The sequence below is a fragment of the Xiphophorus maculatus genome, chromosome 22 (assembly GCF_002775205.1).
Source record: "Xiphophorus maculatus strain JP 163 A chromosome 22, X_maculatus-5.0-male, whole genome shotgun sequence".
Classification (NCBI taxonomy): Eukaryota; Metazoa; Chordata; class Actinopteri; order Cyprinodontiformes; family Poeciliidae; genus Xiphophorus; species Xiphophorus maculatus.
Window position 1 is genome coordinate 19,220,034 of NC_036464.1, and position 27,842 is coordinate 19,247,875.

Sequence of the window (27,842 nt, forward strand, 5' to 3'; positions counted from 1 at the left end):
AAAATACTTTCCCTGCCGTCTCTTTCTTCTGCAGCGACTAAAACCTGGGTGGGTATCATTTTAGTCATTTTGCGTTTGCCACAATAGAAAAGCCACAAAGCTTTGTGTTTGTCTGCCTGCGTTTCTTTGGCCTGTGTGTAAGTACGAGAGCAGGATGTGCCACACACACACACACACACACATCTCTTGTGCTTGAGTGGGGAGCACGCTCGGTGAATGTGACTGAACAATGAGTTCAGCTGAATGAGGACTGGAGAGACGACCTTGCTTATAACCCAGATAAACAAAGATGCAGATGAGCAGCCGCAATGAAACAAAAGGCAGCAGAATAAGCAGTGTTACATCAGTGGCAGACAGAGAGGATAATTACAGCCACCCTCCTACTCCCTCTTTGCTTCTCAAACATCCTCCTCTCTTCTCAGAGCTTTCCCAGTGTCTTTTTTGTCACTTATGCTCCCTCTCTCTGTGGCTCGCTTGCTTCAGTGATTTCTCCTCTTGTTTGTGTGTCTCCCCGGTTTTGCCTGAGATTGTTTCTCCTCTCGAATTCTTAACTTTCGCTGTAATTGGATAAATTTTTGTCCGTCACCTGCAGTGAGAAAAGTGTGGAAAATGATCAGTGTTTAGCTATAGGTGGAAGGTTCTCCCCTTCCGGATCCTGTTGTTATTTCTGCTCTCGCATTTGCAGGCAGACGGCCGCAAATGCACCCTGCCTTGTGCGTGCTCGGCGTTTGATAGGTGAGGATTTAATTGCTAAAGTCAGTGAAGTGAGTCACTGTGGTCAGACCTAAGTATTAATAATAGCCTGATACGTAAAGCTCGGTGGATTAGAGGAGCCAAACAAGAAGAATAAGGCTGTTAGAAACAGCGTGCTGTCAAGGAAGTATTTATATGATAGATAAAGGATGGGAACTTTTGCTTGGCTTTTTAATTCTTGTCCTACTTTCACACTATCTGCATAAGGAGCATAAGAGGCTGACTAACATATCTTAAAAGTGAGAGCAAGGGACCTAAAACACCAAGCCAACAATGTGCTGCAGGCATAGATTAAACACTGGAGGTGGCAGCTGGAGGCTGCCTTTGTGGTGTGCTGGAGTTATTTTTCATTTCCTTTTTTTGTCATGTGTAATCCTTATATGAGGGGAAACTGAACAGGTGGTCTGGCTTTGTAACACATTTCACATGTTGTTTCACCTGTTGTGTTATGTCTTCATGGACTTTACATAGGATGAGATTACCAATTAAAGCTATAACAATTATCAGTGTTGCATTCAAATGCATATAGATAATTACATGTATTGATTTAAGTAGCTGACAATTTTTAAGTGGCAAGTATTGTGTTGCATGGAATACAGTACTTTACTGCAGAAATGGAATGATATTGTTGCAAACCATGTTTGGAACATTAAAACTGGTAATCTTTTAACTTTCTACTGGTTGACTTGCGAAAGTGTCAATATGTGTTGAACTTTTTCACATTTGTCAGCTTACAACAACAGTGTCAAAAAATTTCACAATAGCTCAGTGTCCCTCAGAATTTCAGAAATTAATGTTACCACAGATGCCCTGTCCAGTTTACCGTCTAGACATGACCTGTCATTTTAACACATTATTGTACTTCAATCTGAACCAAATTATTGTAGCTCTGCCTGCATGGGTCGGTCATAGTCCGTCTCAGGTCTTGTTTCTGTTAGTCTTTAAGATTTTCTTGTAAGATTGTATTTGGCTCCATTCATCAACTTTACCCACCTTCTGCAAAAGCCTCCCTGTACCATGACGCTGCCAACACTATGTTTCAGAGAGGAAATGCTCTATTGAGGGTGACTGACACAAATAGTTTTCAGCTACAGATAGAGTTTTGTATGTATGCTACATGGCTTACCACTCTTTCATGAAGGCTGGAAAGTACACTGCTAGTAGTGTAGAGTTCCCATGGACCTTTCAATGTTTTCTTTTTTTAAAGGCTTTGTTGGCTCTAGTGGCTTTAATTTGAGAGTGGTCAGACAGGAAATTGAGTAATGAGAGAGGAGGGGAAGACATGCGGCACAGTTTTATTGGGTCAGGAACTGAACCTGCAACAGCCGCATCGAGGACTAAGGCCTCCTTATGTGGGTTGCGCTCTACGCCTGCACCACCACAGCACCCTGTGTCCTTTAACTTTTTCTCTGATAAAAGCTATCCCTGCTGGTCAGTGTTGGTGGACATCCATGTCTTGGTACATTTATAGTTATCTCACATACTTTCCGGCCTCAGAAACTCTCTTGAAATGTTCTTTTATAGCCTGAACCTCCTTATTGTATTTTCAGAATCATTCCTGACCTCTGTGCTGTGTCCTTTGATCTTTATGCTGTTTGATCATTGATTAATAAAAATATTGAAAAACAAGCATTATTTTTCCTTATTTTGCTTACTTCACAGTTGATGGATTGCAGTTTGTGGTTGTAATGTTACAAAAAAATGGGATTAAAATACATTTGCCGGACAGTCTTTGAATTTTGACAGCCAAATTCAACTATACAGTAGGTGTTCTGGCACTAAGTTAAGGAAGGTGGAATGCCAAATTTATTAAGGCTGCCCCCTTTGTGCCAATGCCATAGTTCAGCTGTGCTGTCAAGGCTCAAAGGCAAAGGTCTGATGCATTTTACTAATGGCATATCAAAAGAATAACTTCAATATTCCCATTTCTGTCACACTGCTCTTGCAATGCTCTCTCAGCCCTTCATCGGGGAGCATTTAAAATGATGGAAAATGCAACAAAAAAAACAAAGCGGCTGGCTGAGCTGCTGCACAGTTCTGTAAAATGTGCTCGGTGCTGTCAGGATTGTTCATAAGCCCTCAAACTTACTCTTTTGTTCTCATTGCCTGGTCCTCTGCAAATGAAGCCTTGAAGTGAAGTTCCTGCCAGGACCTCCTGCTGAAACTGTTGTTGGTGTTTAATAAAAGCCTGGGACAGAAACATCCTCCTCCTACAATAGTCCCACTGGGAGGCCTCCATAATGGTGTCGACTGTACCTGCAAGGGAGATGAAAACTTTTTCTTTTTTTCCTGTTTTTGTGTTGATGTGTCAAACGTATAGTTTGTGTGTGTTACAACATTATTTTAAAAGGTGGCTCTCTGCATAGACGAGAAGGTAGCAAGAATCCAATAGTTTGTTTTCAAATCTGCCCAACATGAATTCAGAAAAAAGCTTGGAAACTGCATTGCTGGAAGCCTGCAAATGGTACCATGATGGTCAATATTCTCAAAACCTTGAAACATACCATGAATGTGGAGTTTGCTTTACCTACCAAAGCCTGATAGCAGAACATTTACACCATAGAAATGTTATTGTTATGGTTAAAGACAGGTTTAAGTAGTTCAACATGTCTGAGTTGTTGGCTTGGCCTTTAAATGTCCAACATTATAACTCAATGGCATAGTTGTGTGATGTGCTGGATAATCATGTCTTTCCACTGGCTACAGCATTATTTCTGCTGATAACATTTTGCCAGAATCTGCCTCTTCAGGAGTCTAGTAAAATCTGCACCTCAATGGTTAGGGCTGTTTTGATATCAATAGAGAGAAAACCACACTATTTGGCAAGTGGTCATAATGTTAAGCCCAATTCCGGTAGGCTTTCGTATTGTCAAATAATGGTTCTAGTTACTCAGATTTAATTTGACATGTATCCAAGTGTTTGCCATACATTTGTTGCTCGGTTCTCCGTGAAGGTTTCCCTTTCGCCTCATTTCCTTTTGCAAGTTGGAAAAGTGTTTGAATATGGACAAAAATAAGGATTTTTGTGCATTGGTGAGAAGTGCTGCTCAGATCTCTATCCATGTTGGCCCCACCTCCGCTTACAGGACTTAAAGAATATGCATCTGATGTCTTGGTGCATCAAGACATCGCTTAAAAGTACAGTAGATCACTTTTAAGGGATCTACTAAAGTCCATAGGTCAGGGCTGTTTTGACATCAAAAGATGGCCATTATGTTATTGCTGTAGACTTTATTTCTTCAGTAACAAGACAGGGTGGTATTCTGTCCCTTTATGACATGATCACCTCGACTTGGAGGATCTACAAAAAAAAAGTTTTAGATAAGTTATGTGCAAACAGTGAAAACATGGCCAATTCAACAACACTCCTTGTGCATCTGACTGAAAGGCTCAGTTTAGTTTCTGTCTCTTTAAGGCCCTGTTCTGAGTACACTGCAAACATTTTCAAACACAGAGGATGCATATGTACTTTGAAGTGAAGCCTGGCTGAGATCTTATGCTATCTCGAGTCAAACTTCTTGAGAGAACATTTTTTTTCCCACAGTATCATTGAATAAATTAATTTATTTCTCGCTGAATATTATCGTAACACCTCTCTTGGATCCAAACAGCAAAGTCAGTCCAACATAAAAAATATACAACTCTCTGATCTAAGCAGAAAAGCCTAAACATTAGGCAACAGCAACCATGCGTGCCAGCAAAGCCCACAGTCAGGCTGGACTGATCTGTGTTGTTACAGAGAACCGTTCTAGTCGATACAGCCAAAGATTAACAGCCTCAATGACTGGACTGTCCCTTCTGCTGCTGCTGCTATGCTTATTACCACACGCATAGCTTCAGCACTATGCATCACATCATGCATTATGCAGAGTCAGGGCTGCACTGTGTCACATCATTTCTAATGCACCTATTTTTGGTGGTGTGCCACACTTGCTATAGCTCAATAGGTAAGATGCAAATATGTTACGCTACGATAAGATGAACAGTGAAGAAACAAAATCACTGCATTACTAATAAGGAGATGCAAGTTGATCAGGATGCAAGGTGTTATTGAGAGGTTAGAAAAGCTATTATTGGTGTATTATTGGTCCTTTTCTTGTTCTTGGACATACAGCCCATATAGAATAATGCTGAGAAATTGTTTTATGAAATATACTCTTCCTATACTTGGATGTGTCCTACATAGATATTTTTTTGTGTGTTAGTGATTCCCCTGCAAAGAAAACTGAACAGGTCAAATAACATAATAAAGTTATGTTAAGAAATAAAACTTTTCAGTGGCCTCGGTCTTTACATGGCAGAATGAAGGTTTGTATGTTGCTTTGTTTTTGTGCAATGTGCTAATAGGACAGATCATACTTTCTAACAATGCCTTGGTGCTTCACTATCGGCCTTCTACAACTATGTCACCAAATCGCATTGTGGGGCAATGACAGATGTCGGAAGTGATGTTTTCCCAAGTTGTTTTTGCCAATATAGCCATGGCTTCTATATGTTCATGTCAAAATAATTAGTCTGTGGATGTAGCGCATCTAGGTGGGGTTCATAGACAATAGTATTTCCAAATGTTGGAGATACTACTTAGAAACTGACTCATAGCTTCTCCGAGTCTGTTGATTTGATCAAATCAGCGACCTTTTCTTTTTCTGAATTCAGGCCACATTTATATGTCATAAACAGCACTTCCCGTTACAACAGAGCAGACTACAAATCACACAAAGGTATTGGCTACATGACAATGGGGCATTTTTCTCCATGATCAAATACGCGTACCTTCTCTAAATTGCAATATTTTCATCTCACTAATCTTTATTTCTTATGAAGTATATGAATGTTAATCTTTTTACCTTGTAAAAAGTGTTCACTGCAAATCCTCATATACACCCGGGGCTGCCAGTCCTTATGAATGATGGCTGCTATCCATCTCAATCTTATTTCCTCATCAAACGGTATAGGCTACTATGTTTGATTTGCAACCTTGTGTGTTTGTTCAGCTGACTGCGCAGCACCCTATGACAATTGTCACTGCAAAATCAAATGAATAAAAGCGATTTTAGGCTACCATCTGTTTTTTTTTACTAATTTTACAAGAATTCATTCACACATAGGTTGTTTTGGTGATTGTAAAAGCAGAGTGGGATGCTTTCAGAAGTGCGTGATGTCTTGCACAAAGGGCCAATTACTTCTTTGAGCAGGACTTACGGTGCCTGTGGGCGTGTGTGTGTGCGTGTGTGCTTGGGTATGTCATACCTTTTGTCCTTTGTGTCTTTGCTCTGCACAGGGTGTGCTGCCCAACCCCTTGCTGTCCCCTTGGCATGCACAGCAGCAGGGCTTGATCCGTACCAGCATGCCCCAGCGCAGACACAGTGAGTTACTAACATTCTTTGCTGATGCTTCTCTAACATTCTATAACAAAATGCATATGTGTTCAAATAAATTCAATTGCATATTTATTGTGTTTGTGAGGGATGTGTTTCACAGCTACAGGCAAATTTTGCTCAAACCAGATTATACCGGAGATTACATTATATAAAAACTGGAAAAAATTATGCACAAACAAAAGAATAAGCAAGTAACTAAACAGATAAATGAAAAAGACACACAATGTATATAAAGGGAACAGCATTTTTTTTGTTTTTATTTTGCTCTGTGAAAACTGTGATCTTCAGTGTGGCCACCGTTGTTGCTGAGTGAAGAAGATTCAAACATAGCTATTTTCAGTACAGATGAGGTGTTCAAAAATAAGATCGGAGGAAATACGTGAGAATATTTTTCAAAGAGAACTCCAGATCTCTCAGGCTGCGAGAGAGCGAGAGAAAGCTAAACGTAGCAGACCAAAATTACTCACTTTTGCCCTTTTGAGCTTTTAAACTCTGTCATGGAACAAGCTAGATTTGAGGTAAGGGTATACACATTCTTGAGGGATTATCAACAGACTGATGTTTTTCAGCACTAAATAATTTATTTGATAAATATGCTAAACTCTGATTGTTCTCCTTTCTCTCTGTTCTCTGTTTTTAAACAATAGTACCTTCAGAAATGCAATAAAATATGTTAATACTGTTTTTAAAGTCTAGATCTCAAACAAATCAGTCGACAACTGAACCCTTTACTGGAGATGAGTAGTAAGATCCAAATTGGTGCATCTCTGCTATTGATTTCTTTTTCTTTTGTCTTTTTGTCGACTTTCAAGGCACGTAGTTGTTAATTTATTGATAATATATCTACTTCAGCTTACAGCAGGGATAGTTTCAATATGTTATGTCCATGAATAAAATACCAGCTCACCATACAGGCAATGTATATTCAGCCCTTGAAGAGTAAAACACACAACACACTCTTTGCTATAAACATAAGCCTGAAAGTAAACCAGTAGGACTTTATTAAAAATGACAAGACTGAAGAAATGTTGAGATTGTTGTCACAACCAAAAGCTTTATTGAGCATAACAACAAAGCTTTTGTGAGTGTAGTGGTGTTAGTGGATAGACAAGGTAGGCAAAGAACAATAAGAATAGGTGAATAGCCCTCTGAAAATGCACATGTGAGTGAAAAACACAAAGAGAAGAAAGATGTGAATAAAGCTATCCACGCTGCTTTCTTTTTTGTGTCTCCCCAGGACTCAGCCTTTTATTGATAAGGAATATGGAAAAAAATGTAGCCGAGGTACATTTATTTCAGCACAATTAAGTTATTTCAATGTTTAGCTATTTTTTTTACATACATAAATATAGCAGTGTTCAATGAAGGTGCTATTAGCTGCCAGTCTAATAGCAGTGAACAGTAATTTTTTTTTAAAGAAAAAAAAACAGAATATTTTGCCAGAGGAGGTTTTTATTTTCAGATTAAAGAATTAGAGATTGAAGTCATTTAGGAAAATTCTAACTACACTTGACATTGCAAGAGTTTGTTTTTTCACCTAACATATGACCTTGTTTTGAAGCTTTGTTTTACTTCTGGGAAAAACATATCCAGCACAGTAAAAACTAAATAAATAAAATAAATACGTACTTCTTTCTCTTTAACCTGCAGCTATTTTTATCCATGCTGCCTGTCTTCAAAATCCCATCCTCCTCTCAAGTCTACACTCTCTGTCTCTCAAAAAATCTGAATGTGATTGAACCTCTCTCATTCGTTCTCCTCTGCCTTTGCCTCCTCATTGCATAACGCCTTGGGCTAGGAGTGGAACATCTAGTGCACTACTTCACTGACACAGCGTGGTACAGTAACCCTTTCTTTAATGTGAAGATGCTGCTCCCTCAGACCAACACACTGCACTGGAGTTTGGTGTCAGAGGGCACGACAGAAGCATGTCCTTGTTCTGCTGTTGGCATGATTTGCTTTTGGTTTTTCAGCTTTTACTTTGCATAAATTCTAAATTGATTTTATAGATGATAATAAAGAGTCCTACAGTATCTTGCAAAACCTCTTTTGTTCATATTTTGACACAAACACAAACTTTGACTGATTTTTCTGGGGTGGGGTTTTGTGATATGCCAACATAAAGTAGTGCATGCGCACGGAAGAAAAATGATAAATGGTTATAAAACCTTTTTTGCAAAAATGTAATAAGAAAAAAAAACCTGCATTACACAATGTTTTGGAATAGGCTGAATCTAAATCTGATTGCAAGACTTTTAACTTCTTTACAAAGAAGTAAAGTAGATGTGGAAAGCTGCTAGAGACATACCCCATAAGACCTGCAGCTGCATCTGGGACTGGAAGTATTGACGAGGAAGGCTGAAAACATGTAGCGCGTTTGAAAGCCATATTTCTTTTTTCCTTCCGCTTCTAAAAGTCATGCACTACTATTTTAATCAAACCCACTGAAATCCTCAAATGTTATAGTTTGTTTTTGTGTTGAGATTAAAATATGAAAAGTTCAAGCATGAGTATGAAAATGTTTGTGATACACAGCTGATCAGCTTTGTGGGGTTTAAAAAGAACTCATTTGTTTTCAACTTTGATTTGTCTTGTTTATTTATTCCATCACATTAAGTCCTGTGCATGTTTTTCTTTCCAGCTTTACCATTTAAGGTTCAAAAGTCACTCACATTTAGTAATGATCCTGTGTTAATGGGTGCAGATACATTTCATACCTGTAGTCCTCTGTGTGAAGCATGAAACAACTTCTCTGTTCTTTTAACTCCGATCCAGCCCTCAGCATGGTACATCACAATATTGACGGTCTCATCCAGGCTTTTGCTACAATCATGTCCTTCAGCAAACTCTCACAATTTCTCAGTCTATATATTCCGCTTCCTGCATGCTGTTTTCCAGTCACTCGCTTACTCCTCGTGGTGATTGAAGCTGCAGACGAGACAGATTGCAGTTGGCCACAACATCATCCAGGTGCCGCAAATTGGCACTTGGGTGAATTTCTGTTAATGCGATAGCTATCATTAGAAGCTGAGATATTTACCTGCATGACAGTGCATCAGAAAGCTCCGCGTGATTGCTGCAAATTATGAGTATCTGAAGCAGACACCTGTAGATGCAAATAATTACTGGCCGCAAGCCTGTAGGCATGTCATGCCGCCATCACACACTGTCTCCCCCTCAGCCAGGAGGAGGTATAAATACGCTGTGCCGTGTGGGCTAATGACATGCCTTACAATTAAAGGTGCCAGGTTACTGACATGCTTCCATTAATAGACTTTTCAGACCGGATTTGTTATGAACTCCAGATGAAACGTAGAATAAAGTCGGCTTTTAAAGTTTCTCAGCGTGAATGCAGACGAGATCAAAACATAAAATGGGATAAAAGTTGTGTTTTATTCACTTCGTTGATTATGCTCATGTCACTTGTTAACAAAGTGCATGGTGACATCTCCTGCTAATAGTGATTTGTCTTTTGAATTATTAAGAGTCATCAAGGAGTTCTTTCTCTCTGACACTGAATATGGGAAAACAAACTAATAACATAGTGGAATGGCAAAGATAATATGCCCTTATGCAAGAAGCACCACAAACATTTATTCATAAGACAGTTTGAGTTGCAAGTCTTTGACAAGAAAACAACAGTTTCTCTTGGCAGAATTGGTCCAAAAATAAGCTGCAGTGTGGCAGGGGGCCAGGAGATGGAGCTGTGGTGCCTAACATTGTACCCCAACCCACAGCAGAAAATGACCACTGGTGGAAACATACACAGCAAACCTGACCAGTGCAGCTATATATATATACTGTATATGTGTGTGTGTGCATCCTTTGAGATCCTCTTACCTTCTACTCAGAGGAGCATAGTTGTGCTAAGATGGGATTCAGGCTCATTAGTAGCTGTTCATGGTTTCAGGTGGGTTGAATACTGCAAGATCCTGCCAAGGCACAGAGGTCCCAGTAGACCAGATGCTCAGATATCCAGAGGTAGAATCTGGATATCTGGATATTGATGTTTACAGATCTATGTGAAAACGGCTCATGTTAGAAACAGCATGAAGTGTCTGTATTGATGTTCCGGGCTACTTAGAATATGAACACAAATCGACTTTTTCTGGAATAAATCTGAAGTGAATGTGAAGAAGAGTTGAAGTTGGCTTGCTATGTTGTACAACTCCTTGAACTTATTTGTGTTTTGTCACAGTATAATTGCACAGTTGGAAGATTTTGTGGGGATTTATAGTGATAAAATAATATCTGTATTATTTTATCTTTATAAAAGATATGTAAGATCACAATATTTGTTGCAGTAAATGTGTGCGATAATTGGAAAAAAACAGTATGGTTTCAGTATTTGGTCGGCTTTCCTAGTTTATTTGCTTGAATGGGGGTTAATTGCAGCAGATTCCAGTATTAAACAATAACATCGCAATTTTGTGTTTTTCCTAAATAGAAATCTGAAAAGTGTGGCAAGAATTTTCTGGGATAATCCCATCTCAACACTGTGTAGATCCATCTTTCATTGCAATTGTTAGACTACATTGCTATCAGCATTGCACGTTTTTAGCCAGTTTTATTTGACAAATATCTCAGTCAGGGGGGATTGAAAGTGCCTGTAGACTATGCTTTTCAAGACTTCAGAGATTTTTTTTAGGTTTTGACTTGGCCATCCTTACACATAAATATTTGATCTATAAAGAAATCAAGCTAATCTTGCAGCTTTTGTTGTATGTTTATGTATTATTTTTCTCTAAATTAAGTCATTTTGAACAAAAGAACAATAAAGGTTATACTAATAATTTGCTACTCAACTTATACTATTTGTACCTATATTTTTTATTCATCTTATTGGATTGATGTCGTGCTGGAAGATGAAACCCCACCATAGGTTTATCAGTTACTTTAACATCCTGCAACACGTTTCCTTCAGATGGGACAGCTTACCTGACTCAGCTAAAAAAGAGGGAGCCCCACAGCATGATGCTGCCACCATGAGGTTTTAAAATCCAGACAGAGTATTTACGTTTGATGTTCATTATTATTTTCCACCACCTATTGCTTTTTGCATGTTTAAGGTGTTACTTTGACTTGGTATGTGATATGTTGAGGTTTGTTGCTGTAAAATGAAAAGTTCCATAAGATATGAAAGATGTGGAAAAACCACTGTATTGTTTTGTAAAAGCAGTTCTTTTAAGACTGGAATGTGAAGAGATCAGAAAGAAGAAATCACTGCAAAACCGGTCCTGGTTTAGACGGTTAGCTTCAGTTTAAAACTGCAAGCTTCTAAAGGGAAAAATGGTCATTTATTATGATTTTGTTGTCTCTAAGATACCTCTGGTTTAATTGTCAGGTGGTTCAACAACCCCACACGCAAAATGGCTCAACAGAACCCAAAACTAAGGAGTACAACATAAAAAACTTCTTCCCCTGCTTGTTTTTAAACCGTCCTGTGTGTCGTTGCTTTTCCTCATTTTGGGAACAGTTAGGGGCCCGTCAAAGAAAACAGGCTTCATTTTGAAGAGTAAACAAACAAGTGGAGAAAAAGGCAGAATGTTTGTATGCTTTCTGAAAATTCATTCACAGCAGCAAAATATTTAGCAGCGTGGTTACCATGGGGATCACAAACACACCACCTCTGAAACAATGACTATTTGCTGTTTTCTCTGTTTTTTAAAATTTATTTATTTTTCCTTTTTCTCCTGCAGCCTCCAATGCTACAGCCTTTCAACCCCTATCTCAACGTGCAGCCGCACCAGGAAAGATTAATAAAAACTCCCCCCACCGAGGGCCACAGTAAGCTCACACGGAGCAGATCAGAGGAAGCGACTTGCAAAGATAATGACCGTCCTCTTGAAGCCACTAAAGTAGACGTGTCAGGGCAGGGTGGCTCTGACAAGCTGAGTCATCTGCCCAGGACCAACCTGCGCTGCCCCCGCTCCTGCGCTCCACGGGGAATAACTGGCACAGACGGTCCAGCGTCAGCACCTCCATCCGCTTCGCAGCTTGGGCGGAGAGCTCCCGCTGCGCCAGCACAGAACTCTGACGCGCCGAGATCGGCTCGCCCTCACACGCTGCAGCCTCCTCGCGTCCACAAGCCGACATCTTCACCCACGTCGGATTCAGTTGGTGTTGGCGGCTCGGCCTCTCTGAAATCGGGCCGTTCTTCAGGGCCTCCGGCTCACCAGACAAAGCAGCTGCCGCCTCCGACGAGAGGCCTTCCCTGCTTTAACGCCGAACCCCGGGGGCAGGCTCCAAAGCTGTGTGAAACATCTCTTCTTCAGCCTCTCAGAACTTCAGAGCCTCGCTGAAATTCACAGGGAAAGTTGGGGAAGGTGTCATTCAAAGTCTTTGGGGCAGTCAGGATCCCTTTGAGTCACTCCTTCCTCCCAAAGCCAAATAATTCCCCAAGGAAGCGAATGACATTGTCAGTGAAATTCAACCTCTTCTTTCCAGGCCATATTAGTAGTAGATTTTTTTTTTTTTTCCTTTTCCTTTGACTTATCTCGATAATTAGGGGTTGACTGTAGTTTTGTTCTGTGACTGCTAATGGTGCAATTTTTACATTGGCTGCCAAAACTAGATGGTAGGATGTGTCATTCAGAATGGATTTTATATTACAAGTCAATTTCATTAGCTTTGCACATGTCAATGAATACTGAAGGTGGAGGAAAACAAGTTTCACACTTTGCACTTGACATTTTTTTCTTTCTTTTTTGCATTTTGTTTTTCCTTGCAACAGCCCCCGGCTAATGTCCCGTTTAAAATTCCAGGACTTGTTAACTTTAGACAGCTTTGCCCTTTGACACACAGGTGCATTTGGTTTTTAAACACAGAGTCGATGTGATTGTGACCTCTGCTGTGCCTTAGAAGGCCCGGGGGGGAATGGGAGCGAAAACAAGAAGTGAGACTGAGTCCGAAAAAAAAATAAATAAATAAAAGGGGGAGGAGGGCGAAAGAAAAAGTGAAAAGCACAGCAGCAGACTGAAAAGCTAATTTGTCAAAGCCCTCTGAAGCTTGTCACTTCCGGACAGAGAATATGTGCATGTGTAAACGTGTTTGTTGGTGTGTTCATATGCTGAGTGAAAGGGCTTTGAAGAGCAAAGGAAAACAGCTCCCCCGCCATAGCTGTGTGCATCATTGTAGCTCAGTTCACTGTACTGTGCTTATATTTTTGGGTAAACATTACGAACTCTGCACATTTTAGCAAAAGGGGTCGTTGACCCTCTGTTGAAATGCTTTATGATGTAAATATAGGAGCAGAGAAAAACAATACCCCTCTGTTAGTGAAGCTGTGTCAATAACAGTGTCCCGGTCAAAGTAACAGAACATATCAGTATAATTACGCTTAAAGGCATGAGAGTGTGCATAAGTAGAAAACACTAAGAAGAAAATAAGTTTTATTGGAATAGAGTCACTGTTTGAGAATGTATTTTTTTTTAATATCCAAACCCTGAAATCAGTTCTAGAAGACAAAAACAGAACCAAATCTGTTGATATTGCAATTTAAAGTAGACGTAATGAATAAAGTTCATGAGGTGTCCCAGTGTGCCAAGTAACCCCTAAATATTGGAAGTTGCAAGCAATTTGTTCCCATTACTCAAAGATTGAATCAAATTCGGTTTACTTTAAAAGCACAGCAAAAGATTCAAAATGAATGTAATCTTCAGGGACTTTACAAGACAAACAGATTTGGTTTATGTACAGAAATAAAAAAGTAAAAGAAAAAAGTGTCTTTAAAATGATCTAATTTAACAACCTATGCTGCATAGGAAGAGAACACTTTGTGCTTTTGTAATTTTAGTTTTGTTTTTTTTTGACCAAGTTTTTTCAGACACAACCTGTGTCTCATCATACTGACCACTCATCACTTACTACCTGGAAAGGGTGCATTCTGTACCGGCTATAGCAACTGAGTAATTGTCTATATTTTAGTCACAGTTTTCTATGAAGTACTGCAGTTATGTGCCTCCAATAATTATCTTTCAGGAAGAGGTCAGCTGAGAGATTTCATGTGATCTGGGGTTATAATCCCAGTAGCCATGAAATAGAATTTAAATGAAAATGAACGAGGAATAAACTACAAGTGAGATTTAAATGCAATTCGCAGAAATGCTCAACTACAATGAAAAATACCACGCATACGATATGGTTTTAAGTAAACTAAACCACAGGGCATCATTACAGAGCTCATTATTTTGGTATGCAGTTTGCACTTCTTCAGCTTTTACTACCTTTTAAAGTGAACACTTCTTGACTTAATTGCAACTGCTAACGGAGAGAAAAACAACAAGAACAAACAAACAAATGTGCCTTGAGTTGTTTACCAAGGAAGGGTACTTTTGAATTTCAGCGATCTACTTGTAAAGGTACACTGAATGCAGATTGTTTGGTTAGCATTTAGTTTTGTTCTAAGCTGCATGAGTTTGCCATCTGAGTGGCAATCTGTGTATGGGTTGTTCTTCTGTTGGCTGTTCCTCTCCATCCATGTTCAAACCCGGGAGGAACAAGACTTCCTCTTGAAATGAAATTGGGCATAACTTATTTCCTTTTTTATTTGTGATTTTAAAAGATTGTTTTAATATATTTTGATAATGGTTAATTTATGTATATCTGTTTCCTTCCGTTATATCTTAACAAAATATATGTATTTGGTTCGAAAACTATGCAAAAAGTAGTTTTGTTTTTATTAGAGCTGTACATTATTTTGAATTCCAATCACCTGTGCATTATGTGCACAGTGGCAAAAGGCTGCTTGGATTTTGCTGGTTTATTGTAATTAACCAGAAAACTCAGGCTTTAAGAGCCAATATGCTGAAGCTAGCATACAGTGGTGTGTGGACATCGTTTTTGAAAGAGCAGAGTAAAGACAATGCTGTTAATAAGCTCAGTTAGCGCCCAATGTTCAAAAATAAAATAACAATTACATGTTTTTCCAATATTTTGAGGTCCTTGTTGTATTTAAAATGCATTTCTTCTTGTTCTAAGAAAACAAATTGACATTTTTCAGGAAAACCTCTCACCTTAATACTGCTCATTTGTTATAGCTAGTGTGCTGGCAGTACCTGATCAAAACCCGCTGCTTGAGCTCTCTGGTCAGAGCAGACCTGTTGACAGCTGTTCAATGGTTCACATGCTGAAACAGGGTCAGTGGTGTTATGTGAAAAACATAATTATAAATGAAAACAAACAAGCGATATTTTTATTCAGGGACCCATAATATAGTGGCGTGATATCAAAACATATTTCTGCCAACCCTAATCCTAAACACCAACCAGTAACAGCAGTTTAACAGGGATTAATAAAAAAAAAAAGTAAAGCTGCTGTCTTACTCTATCTGTACATCCGTTGGGAGGATCCAAGCAGTCCCCCCCCCCCCCCCCCCCGTTTTCCTCCTCGCACATCTCTTTGGATAGATCAAAGGTATTAGCAGTGTGTTTTCAGGTAGCCAGCCTCTGGGGCTTCAGTGGTCTCTCTGCGGGTGTTTTTGGAGAGCTGTGTTTATCATCCCTTCGCAGAGTCCTTTCCGCAGTCAAACGCTCATGAAGTGTCCCCGAATGGAGAGCAGCAGTGTGTTAAAAAGGCCTTCTGACAGCGACGCTGCTCTCTTCTCTGTCACGCCGCGTGACCGCTCGCTGTACGCCTCTGGCGGTGTCCGGTCTACTGCGTCCAATAATGCACCCCGCGCAGACGGAGTGCGACAGACCCACACACACACACACACACACACACACACACACACACACACACACACACACACACACACACACACACACACACACACACACACACACACACCGATCCAGCGTAGCGTGTGTGCGTTGTTAAGCGAGATGCAGAGACTCACGTGTACAGGAAGTGTTGCTAAACTCAAGGAGAGAGGACAGTCGGAGGAAACGCACGCATCGTCTCCCACGGCTATACCACACGCTGCACGTGCGCCCTTGGAACTTCTTCGCATTTGTTGCGCTAGAATCAACTAGCAGCTGTAATTACCAACGCTGTTTGCAAATAAGATTTCTTATGTCTTCTTTTTTTGGGGGGGGAAGGCCAAATTTGTGGAGGGCACAATCAATAATTTTGCTGTTACCAGGTCTTACCACCTGAGCTGTGGTAGTCTCTGCAGCTCCTCCAGAGTAACTGCGGGCTTCTAGGGAACTTCTGCCTGTCATTTGAGGTGGACAGAATTGTTCTGTGTCCTGATGAAATTTTAGAAAAGTTCAAGCGGAGTGAATTTTTTTGGCAAGACACAAATTAGTTAATTCAGTTCATACTGATCCTGCTGCAGATCAGATGAAATTAAGTATCTCTTTAGATTACCCTGGAAGTGCATAGGGCTTGTGTGTGTGCAGGCGTGTGTGTGAGTGAGAATTTATACTGCAGACAAAGCATGTTTACCTATTGGAAGGCTCGACATTGTGCCAAACCAGCCAAGCGGTCGACAGGGTTCTTTGAAGCCAAGAAAAACATTTTTTTTCCTAATGAAATCGGAAACAGAGATGGAGAACAAAAAAGAGGAAAAGAAAACGCACAACGTGAAACAACAAAAAGGGAAGGGATGAGATTCTGTAATGGACAATGATGTTGATAGGCTAAATGTTGTGGGCAGGTAAACAAAATGCTCAGGATATTATCCGCATTGGGGTCCAGAGAGTAGGCTGATCCTGTCAGCAGGGTCGCTCAGCGATGCCAAATAGGAGATCAGTGCAGCTTGTTATGTTTGCTCAAGTTTGTATATATGCATCTCCAGACACTTCTGGCTGCCAGCATTTGCATGTGTCCGTAGCAGAAAGAGAGAGTGAGGGAGAGGGATGTGTTTTCCAAAGCCTACCCATGCCAAGTGAAATGGGGTTGTGTCGTTCTGTTTTCCCAATCTCCAAATCAATGACTGTGCTCAATTCAGCAATCAGGCCAATCAGTCTCGCTTGCTACACTGTAGCAAAACCCTCAACAACCAGAAAGCTGCAGCACCAAATTTGATTAATTAGAATATGAGATGTGGTTTTAAGGCCAACAAATTGCAAAGTTACTGAGCAAAAAAACCCAGGTTCTGCAGTATTACACTTAATGACAACAGAGTGTACCGCTAATTATTTTTATTGTGGACTTTTACGCATCTCTAAAGATGCTTTTTTTTTGCCTTGCAACAGCAACCAGGAGACATCTCACAACTTACAAACGACTAATTTGTTGATGTTTCAGGTTTACAACAAAGTAACGCAAACAATACAAAGTGGTGTGATACGTTTGGTGTCTTAACTGTATGTCAAAGATGGATATATATATAGACTGGACATATAAAAGTAGGCAATTACACTCGCTGCGCTTAATTTAACTTAATAGCTTTGAGCTTTTTGCTTTGATTTCATAGCCAATTATGCAATTGACATTTCACATAAAAAAAATAAAAACAGGACATGATTTTATCCAAATGAAACTATAGAAATTTCATATAGAAATAAAGTGATTTTTTAAAATGTATGATTTGAAGGCTGTTATAAAAAATTATTATCCACTGCTGCTTACAGTTTTTTTTTTTTTTTTACTACCCCCTCATGTGCTCACGACCAGGAGGGAAAGATTAAATGGCTCTTCTGATTTTAAGAGGCAGTTATTCCATATCCACCTCAACAGCACTTGATCATCTTTACTATCCAGCTGTGTGTTTTTTAAACTACTAACCAATATGTAATTACAATTTAAAACCACAGCTGGGTAATGAAGCATGGGTCTCATACTTTTAATAAAAGAATCATGAGGGGGGTAATCAGCAAATTCTGCTTTTTAGGTTGATAATTTCATAAAAGGCACATTTGGGAGAACTCATGGCCGACCAGTGACTTTTCACATAATTGATCTGAGGTGTGAAGCATTTAAATGTTATTTGGGCTACTAAGGGTGCAACATTACATGTTTTACCTGATTCTTAAGCCGCAATGGATACCGCTTTAGGTCATAAAGTGAAAGCAAATGGTAACAACAATGACTGTCAAATACATTTCAGCTTTTCTGATTGGTTAATAATGAAATCTGATCATTCCAGTCTGGTCTGGTCGTCTTCACACACCACTTCCGCGTGTTTTATTTTTGGCGAATGTAACCAACTCGTGCAGTGTACTGAAACATTTTGCTGTGGCTGTAAACCTCTCCAAAAAAACAAAAAACTAAAAACAAACTTGCTATAAATAAAAAAAGGGGAAAAACGCAAAAGCAATACAAACACATGTACACTGATCTTTTCCTTTATGCCTTATGTGATGTCATCAGACATATGTACAGTACAGATGGGGGGTTGTTTTTGCAAATTTATATGTTATTCTAATGAAGTAGTGCTTTACAAAGACATACAAAAAAAGTAGAAAAAATGACCATGGCATTTTGTTCTTTCGGTAAAATGAGTAAGATTGATTTCACAGGACACACTGGCTCACAGGTTTAAGACAAAACTTAAAGTTTGATAGTGAAAGTATGAATTTGTTCATCCTACTGCTCTTGCAGCAGTTGGATTTGCATAATCTGCCGTTACTCGTACATCGTGAAATTCATCAGACAAATACTCGCCTTATCAAGTTCTTCAGAGCTGAATCACCAACTAGACGTTTTGCAGTGTTTACAGATAATGCTCAACAGTGGAGCGATTTGTATTTTCTCCCATATTATACAAGGTTGCTGTACGTTATCTACTATATCAGCTGCTCTCAGCTGTTACAGCCTAAATCCAGTGTAGAGTACAATACTAAAAAAAAAACAAAGCAGAATGTTGCGCTGAATCTTTAGCATCAGTTTATGCAAATAGAAAACGAAAGCATATTATGCTTCTAAAATATCTGAAGCACTTTACGTTGCACTAGTTGTACATGGAAGGTAGGCAAAATTTGTCAGTTATTTCAGTGGGATTTTTTTCAGTTTTAATTTTGTATGACATAAAAGCAATGACCTAGTTCTAAATTTAAAAAAAAAATAGCTTGTGGTTTTTTTTTTCATATGTTTTGTCTGGTCTTTAAAATGCTATTTTGATGTGAGCAGCTTGTCTTAGATGGATGAAGAAGTGTGAGTAAAAAAGAAATGTGATGCTGCGGGATCAGCGAGACGCCACAGGTGAACGCACACAAGTCATTAAACTCAAAGAAAAATAAACCTGCTGATCTCAAGAAGCCACAGTCTCAATTTCTTCAGTCTTTTTTACTCTCTGCTGCTGGTATTTCTTTATGAATAAAGTTTGATTCTGTAACAGATGTGCTGTGAGATAATTTCTTTGTCAGTTTATTTCTGTATTAGTTCACAGAAACTCATCTAATGGCAGAAGTGGTGGAAAAAAACAAACTTTCATGAATTAATGAAAATAACCTCAACCTAAAGTGTGTACAATACCATATTACTTCCCTCGTTATAAATGTATTCTATTATATATATATATATATATATATATATATATATATATATATATATATATATATATATATATATTCACACATCCATCCATGTTTTTTAAATGGAATTAGATTTTGATACAAATAATGTAAAATAGCTGCATTCGTCATGATGTTAATATTGATTGTTCAGTACAATATTTTTTTAAACGGCTCATTCTTGATTTCTTAGCCCATTTTTCCTCATTCACTCACTCGTTGACTCCTCAGACCCTCCTTTCCCTCTCTGAAATCCAAAATGAGGGCGTATGCACGCGAGTGACTTTCCAACTGTAACCTGGCAAATGTTATATCTTAACATCTCGCAGTGAGAAAATATTTATTAAAGAGCCAAATTCAAATTCCATATGGAAGTATACTATGAACGTCCACACATATACCCAAAGATGACCTGAATATTTCTCCATTCTTGTGACCACTCTGTATCAAGGGGTTGAATTCATCCATAATGCAACCTTGGTAGACATTTCCACGCCTGATTTGTAATCACAAATAAGATCAGATTCCTTCACGTTTCAAAAAGGAAACCATAATTTAAAGATACCATGAAGCTGGGAATGACAGGAAGGCTTGGCTATGACTATGTTACTGTTTTTTCTTTTATGTTGCCAGATCAAATTAAAGTAAGTAGCATCCTTTTTCATTACTGTCCATGCAGCCTCTTTACACCTTGCATGTAGTACATTTAATAATGAAGTTCTCTCTTCAGATATGATGGCTGGGTGACAATTTGCCCAAGTCAAGGAGCAGAATGACACTGTCATTAAAAAAAGGAGATTACGGGCAAAAGGGTTTCTTTTGAAAAGGGAAGGGAAGTCCTTTTCATATGCTGTCAAAAGTGCTGAAAACGTCTTCAGCTGTAATTTCTGAGCTGCAGGTAGCTCAGAAGGTGACAGCTCAGTATGGCAATTTCAGAAATGAATAGTAAGAGGATGGCAGACACTGAGGAACTTTTATTTTGAGAGTTCAGAGTAGAATTTATATTTCTTTGGACACATCTACCAATTTAAAAATACTTATATATTAATAAAATAATATAATATAGAAATAATATATTTCTAAAAAGAAAAAAAATATGTATATATATATATATATATATATATATATATATATATATATATATATATGTGTGTGTGTGTGTGTGTGTGTGTGTGTGTGTGTGTGTGTGTGTGTGTGTGTGTGTGAATATATATTTTCAGTTGACAACCAAATGTTACCATCTTTTTCAAGTCCAAATTTTTGTTTTACTTTTTGCTGTCTGGTAAAAATAATAACTGCTCTAAAACATAAAATCTTCTGTTCATTTATTTGTGCGTCTCTCATTTGCTGTAGAGAGACACATAGCAGCTCTCTGCAGGGAATCACAGTAGGTGCAAAAAGCATTAATGATGTACCAGTCCTCTTCGAACCGGAATTCATCCTGTGTTCACATCTGCCATAGTCCTCCTGTATACCAAAAGGCATAATTTACCATGAAACGCACTGAAACTCCAAACCAATTCCAGAAAGGTTCTTGAAAATATCCTGCATATGCATTTAAAAAAAAGCATCAGGTAAACCCAAATAAGAATTCCATTTTATCATTTATGCATGACATTCTTTTGCCTCAAAGTCAAGAACTCTTCATATCTGTCCATGAATAATTTCTAGGTAGCTTCATTACCTGAGGTTGAGTCGGTGAAAAGCGGCTCAGTAGACATTGAAATTGTGTGTCCTAATAGGAATGTAATACTTTCCTAAGCTTATCTGCTCTGGCTTTTTTAAGAGGTCATTTTGGCATACTGTGCTATGCAAAATATTTTCCTCATTTGCACATCTGTTTTGTGATTGTGTCAAATGTCCTTAAACAGCAATATTGTAATATTTCGCATAGTTGTTGTCAGTCTCAAATCTAAAGAGTTATTTATCTAAAATTTTCTGCCTTCTGTCATGACTGCTGTTCATTTGTATTGGACTGGGTCCACGTTTATTATACAGGACAGAGTCTTTGTTTATTTGCAAAACTCTTTCTTGAAAGTTCACCAGGCATGTTAAATCTCATTTGGTCCTTTATAACCTTCGGTAACAAAACAGTCCAATGATTAAGTTATACACATGAGTTTAGGCAATGCTTGAATTGCTGAACTAACATGCAACATGCACCTGATATACATTTTAAAAATATGTATGTTGGCAGTCTTTTTCAAAATCTCCTGATTTGGAAATTATAACTCTCAGTTAATCTGATTGTTGGTGCAGATGGGCAAACAATATTATCTATGCTTAAAAATAATTTAATTATGATAAAAATTATTGCTGTTAAGTAGAGTGATTATCTTTTCAAAACTGCAATGTCTGAATGAAAAAGAGTGCACAATTATGGGAAAAAAATCTCAATGGAACAGTTCTCCCAGTTGCTAGACAGTTGAATGAAAACAGGGACATATGTGCCTCTTGCAAAAAAAAAAAACCCACAAACATTTCACAATCTGAGTCCTCACTTGCTATACAGACAATTTTGCATATTTATTTTTCACATGAATTGTCATCTGTTGTGTTTTAATGCACATTCCTTCCATTAGAGTTACTATTTTTGATAACTATACAGTATTTTTTGTTGTAATTTCATCTTTACTATACAGTATATATTTTTTGCTAATAAATATACTGTATATATATATATATATATATACACTGCTCAAAAAAATAAAGGGAACCCTTAAACAACACAATATAACTCCAAGTAAATCAAACTTCTGTGAAATCAAACTGTCCACTTAGGAAGCAACACTGATTGACAATCAATTTCACCTGCTGTTGTGCAAATGGAATAGACAACAGGTGGAAATTATTGGCTATTAGGAAGACACACTCAATAAAGGAGTGGTTCTGCAGTTGGGACCACAGACCACTTCTCAGTACCTATGCTGTCTGGCCGATGTTTTGGTCAGTTTTGAATGTTGGTGGTGCTTTCACACTCGTGGTAGCATGAGACGGACTCCACAACCCACACAAGTGGCTCAGGTAGTGCAGCTCATCCAGGATGGCACATCAATGCGAGCTGTGGCAAGAAGGTTTGCTGTGTCTGTCAGCGTAGTGTCCAGAGGCTGGAGGCGCTACCAGGAGACGTGGAGGAGGCCGTAGGAGGGCAACAACCCAGCAGCAGGACCGCTACCTCTGCCTTTGTGCAAGAAGGAACAGGAGGAGCACTGCCAGAGCCCTGCAAAATGACCTCCAGCAGGCCACAAATGTGCATGTGTCTGCACAAACGGTTAGAAACCGACTCCATGAGGATGGTATGAGGGCCCGACGTCCACAGATGGGGGTTGTGCTCACAGCCCAACACCGTGCAGGACGCTTGGCATTTGCCAGAGAACACCAGGATTGGCAAATTCGCCACTGGCGCCTTGTGCTCTTCACAGATGAAAGCAGGTTCACACTGAGCACATGTGACAGACGTGACAGAGTCTGGAGACGCCGTGGAGAGCGGTCTGCTGCCTGCAACATCCTTCAGCATGACCGGTTTGGCAGTGGGTCAGTAATGGTGTGGGGTGGCATTTCTTTGGAGGGCCGCACAGCCCTCCATGTGCTCGCCAGAGGTAGCCTGACTGCTATTAGGTACCGAGATGAGATCCTCAGACCCCTTGTGAGACCATATGCTGGTGCGGTTGGCCCTGGGTTCCTCCTAATGCAGGACAATGCTAGACCTCATGTGGCTGGAGTGTGTCAGCAGTTCCTGCAAGATGAAGGCATTGAAGCTATGGACTGGCCAGCCCGTTCCCCAGACCTGAATCCGATTGAGCACATCTGGGACATCATGTCTCGCTCCATCCACCAACGTCACGTTGCACCACAGACTGTCCAGGAGTTGGCGGATGCTTTAGTCCAGGTCTGGGAGGAGATCCCTCAGGAGACCATCCGCCACCTCATCAGGAGCATGCCCAGGCGTTGTAGGGAGGTCATACAGGCACGTGGAGGCCACACACAATACTGAGCCTCATTTTGACTTGTTTTAAGGACATTACATTAAAGTTGGATCAGCGTGTAGTGTTATTTCACTTTAATTTTGTGTGTGGCTCCAAATCCAGGCCTCCATTGGTTAATAAATTTGATTTCCATTGATGATTTTGTTGTCAGCACATTCAACTTTGTACAGAAACAAAGTATTCAATGAGAATATTTCTTTCATTCAGATCTAGGATGTGTTATTTGAGTGTTCCCTTTATTTTTTTGAGCAGTTTATATATAATTTTTAGAAAAATATGCCCGTGTTCCTTAAGGTCTCAGTGTTATTTAATTGTATTACTTTTGCGTGCTTCCTGTGAAAAGCTCTAATAGGATGTTGTTTACAGCAGTGTGTACTGGCGGATCAGTTTCTCGGTGCTCTGGCCTCGTTCCCATGCACTCGCTCTTTCAGGCTGAACACAGAAGTTATTCCATGGAAATAACACAGGACGGCTCCTTTATTTACCATCCATCTCCCCCCAGTAGTTTAGGGCTGAAGAAGCTGTTCCAGAGTGAAGTGAAGGCTGCAAATGTGGCTGTTCGGCGTTAGCTTTAACTTGTAGCAACGGATATTTACAAGCCACCGTCTTCTTAATTCAGGATCGCCTGGCAATCCATGAAAACGTAAAATCCCATTATATATGGAAGACAACAATGTTCATGATATTGCTTTATTTGCTTCTGAACTGCTACTTTCTTTCCTAGCTGTCATGGTAACTCAGAACGGAAGCAAGAAAGCTGCATTTTGCTCATGTGAGCAAAGCTGCATCATAGACATAATATAAGGGTAGACGCCGCATTGGCCGCTCCGGCGCAGGAAATACGGCGGCCATCTTAGAGCGGTATACCCTCGTACTTTGCTGAACCAAAACAACAGAAGATGCCTCAGTTCTGCTCGGCTTATTCGTGTTTAAATCTACGAACTGTTGATGTCAGGGACCGGGGGATAACTTTTCACAAGTAAGAATGACATATTATTGTTAGTATGTTGTGAATGTAATATTACTGTACTGTATTTATGCCCACCAGCGAAATGACAGCAAATGTTAGCTATCGGTCTTCAGCCGGAGATTTGATGACAGGACTATGTTTCAAACAGGCCTACTCACAATTTCAGTAGCTTTGTTTAATTATCATTATCAACAAATTTTAATCAAATTTGGAGTTTTATGTTCTTTAAAATATGAAGATCAAAAATAGTGAGTGTAACGTTTTTCTGAATGCTCAGCTTAAGCAGGCAACAAGGCTCCTTAGTTTCAACCGTTGCAAATAACATGGACCTCATTCGGACAATGTTTTTGTGTACACACTCCCAGATATCACGTTTTTGTTTTAAAGGTTTCCAAAAGATAAAGAAAGGAGGAAGAGGTGGGAAATAGCTTTGAGGAGGGATGGATTCACTGCAAGTGATTCATCTGTACTATGCAGTGAGCATTTCAAAACGGAGGATTTTGACAAAACAGGTCAGATTGTCAGACTGAGAGCTGATGTGATACCATCACTTGGAGCTCCTGTTTAATTCCATCAGAGCGTCAGGTACTGTTGATGTCCTTTCAGTTAGAATAACTTCATAAAATATACTTCATGAATGTGTTCATATGTTATGTCGTATGATTAACACATGTATTGTATCCCTGTATTCCATTCAAGGTGGCTGGAATAACAACCCATCAGCATGCCAGTTCCAGGCCATCTTCCGCCGGCTGATGGTTCGGTGTGGGGTTACACCCAGTGAGACTGGCAATGTGGCAGCACAAGACAACACCGTGTCCCTGTCTGCTGTTGAAATGTCCTCTCCTGAATCTAATGAAGAGCATCCCTGTCATTTTGCTAGGATTTCAGCCATTCTGGACGACCACAGCTATCTTCCGACCAAGTTTGGTGGTCTGGTAGAAAATGCCTTGGTTTACATATCTGGATTTGTTGTGAGGCAGATTCTGCGTAAACTAACCTGTGACCCATGTCGAGTCAGTTTGATTCAAGATGCCACACCGTCTTCATTTGATGAGAACTACCATCTTCTCACTTTGAAAAATAATGGCGGGTTAGTGATTCCCTCACAAGGCGTAGTGAAGGTGGTGAGAGCTGCAGAGAGGGTGATTCGTGGTGCTTCACCAAACCATCCTCCTAAGCTGTCCGCCGTCACATACATAGTCCGTGAAGACATTGGAACAGAAGATGTTTTCCAGCTTGGGGAACACACTCAGGAGACACAATTTGGCATTGACAATCACCATTCTGACTTGCTGTCATTGGTTGTGTCTGTGTTTCTGAAGATAAGGATGCACCACATTGCAAAAGTCACATGTCTTGGTTTGCAGAAAGGCAACACCAGAAAAAAGCTCTGCAAAACTGTCCTATTTCAAGGCTATTAGATTGTGTAAAAATGTAATGAATATGTAAATATTGTTGTCACAACAGATAAGTATGTGTTTGTGTGTGTGTATGTATATATATATACATATATATATATATATATATATATATATATATATATATATATATATATATATATATATATATATATATATATATGTGTGTGTGTGTGTATGTATAAGGCTATTAGATTGTGTAAAAATGTAATGAATATGTAAATACTGTCACAACAGATAAGTGTGTATGTGTGTATATATGAGATTATCGGAATATATACATAATGTGTGTGAATAAATTGCATCTTTGGTTGTATCTTGCAAAACATGTCATACTTTAAAACATTGTATTCCACCAAAATTATTTAAATATGCTAAACTATACGTTCCTATATATGCAATTTTAATAGCTGTATGCCTAAAATTTAATTATGTGACAATGTGATTATTATTCAGCGTGTTATGATCTATTAAATGCGCTGATCCTTTATTGTGCCTGCCAAATATATAAGGCTGAGTGGAGTGGTATACCGCTCCAAGATGGCCGCCCTAAATCTCGTCAGCTCCAATAGGCGAGAGCGGCCCGTGAGGCGTCTATCCATATATTATGTCTATGAGCTGCATTTTGCGCCTACGACGTCAGCGTCATAGGCGCAAAGAGCTCATTGGCGCCAACCACGAAGAAGAGGATAGGAAGTAGTTGGAGGATCATGCATAATTTTTTTTAAATGACTTATCACTGAACAAACTTTGAATGAATTTGAATGAAAATACAACAATTGCAAAAACTTAATTTATAAGCCTGTTTGGCAAAGCTATACAACACAAACAGGAAAACGGTCTTAGTGAGGAAGCAAACAATCCTAGTAAGTTTTGCGCATGTTTGTAGAGGAAACTGAGCTAATATATACAACTGTAGAGAAACAAGTGTGACTTTCAGACAGTCGACCTCCTGGTAGTGCATGCCAGCTCTACTGCCCCTCTGTGAGTCATTAATTATGTTATTAATTGCTGCTGTCTCTGTTACTGGAACAAAAGCAAATGTGGCTGCAAAAGTCTAGTTACCTGGGACACACACACCAAACAACCAGTTAATTATGCAGCCAACCAGTTGGGAGGGAAGGTGATAGGTCGTTGTGTGGGATCATTTTGGCTTAAACTTTCACTTCCCTGTAAGGCGGCTGCAGCTCAACAGTTTGTTTTTGCTGAATTCATGGACCTATTCCGAGCACATTTGTCACAGATATCGATGACTTTGGTGCCAACGTGAAGCACCAGGGGAGTCTGTTAGATGAATTATGATATTTGAGAGCGCCTCTCTTAGTTGGAGTCTAATTGAAGCAGCTGCGGCCTCTAACGGCACATCAAGCTGGAAGCAGAGTTTCCTGTTTGGCAGCTGGGACCAAAATCTGAAACGACAGCATCTCTTTATCAAGGTGAGTTTCTGCTATTTTGTATTAGCTGCTTATGCTCTGTGTTAATAATTCTCTAGCTTCGTCTATGTAACGTGTCTGCGCTGAACCAGAGTCGATTAATCCACATTCTCAACTGGTTTTGGAGCCGTCCCCTTCGGGATGATTGCTTTTTCTTGTGATCTTGGTTTTATGGCTAAACTCAATATGGCTCCGGGTGCTGGAACAACAGCTCTGCTCATATCATCAGGTTTAATGTTACAGCGCGCTTTGCTGTTCTTCATCTTGTAATTTCTCGTGTGGAACTGCTGATTGCTGTTTACAGCTGCTGCATTCGTCAACTCAGCCTTGAGCTCAATCTGTCTGCTGCGCCCCGTGTTCATAATTCCCGTCCTGTTACTGTCTGCACAAAGCTGCGAGATCATATTTATGCATCGTTTTTTTTTATCTTAATGTGCAAGGTTAGTTTGCAAATTTAAAATAAAATAATAGACTTTCATCTTAGTGTACAATGGATGA

At 39.4% G+C, this 27,842-nt stretch overlaps 1 protein-coding gene across 2 annotated transcripts in view; it reads left to right on the forward strand.

Moving 5' to 3' along the window:
• ccser2 (coiled-coil serine rich protein 2) overlaps positions 1–15,500 on the forward strand; it is a 57,819-nt gene extending 42,319 nt beyond the window's left edge. Inside the window, exons 10-11 of one of the 2 annotated variants that reach the window (XM_023327575.1) lie at positions 6,035–6,119; positions 11,834–12,016. In XM_023327575.1, the coding sequence (XP_023183343.1) occupies positions 6,035–6,119; positions 11,834–11,925 (177 nt within the window). In that variant the 3' untranslated portion in view covers positions 11,926–12,016. Of the gene's footprint in view, positions 1–6,034; positions 6,120–11,833 lie in introns of both variants that reach the window. The other variant, XM_014470679.2, reaches the window with a different exon arrangement.
• The last annotated feature ends 12,342 nt before the right edge of the window (positions 15,501–27,842 follow it).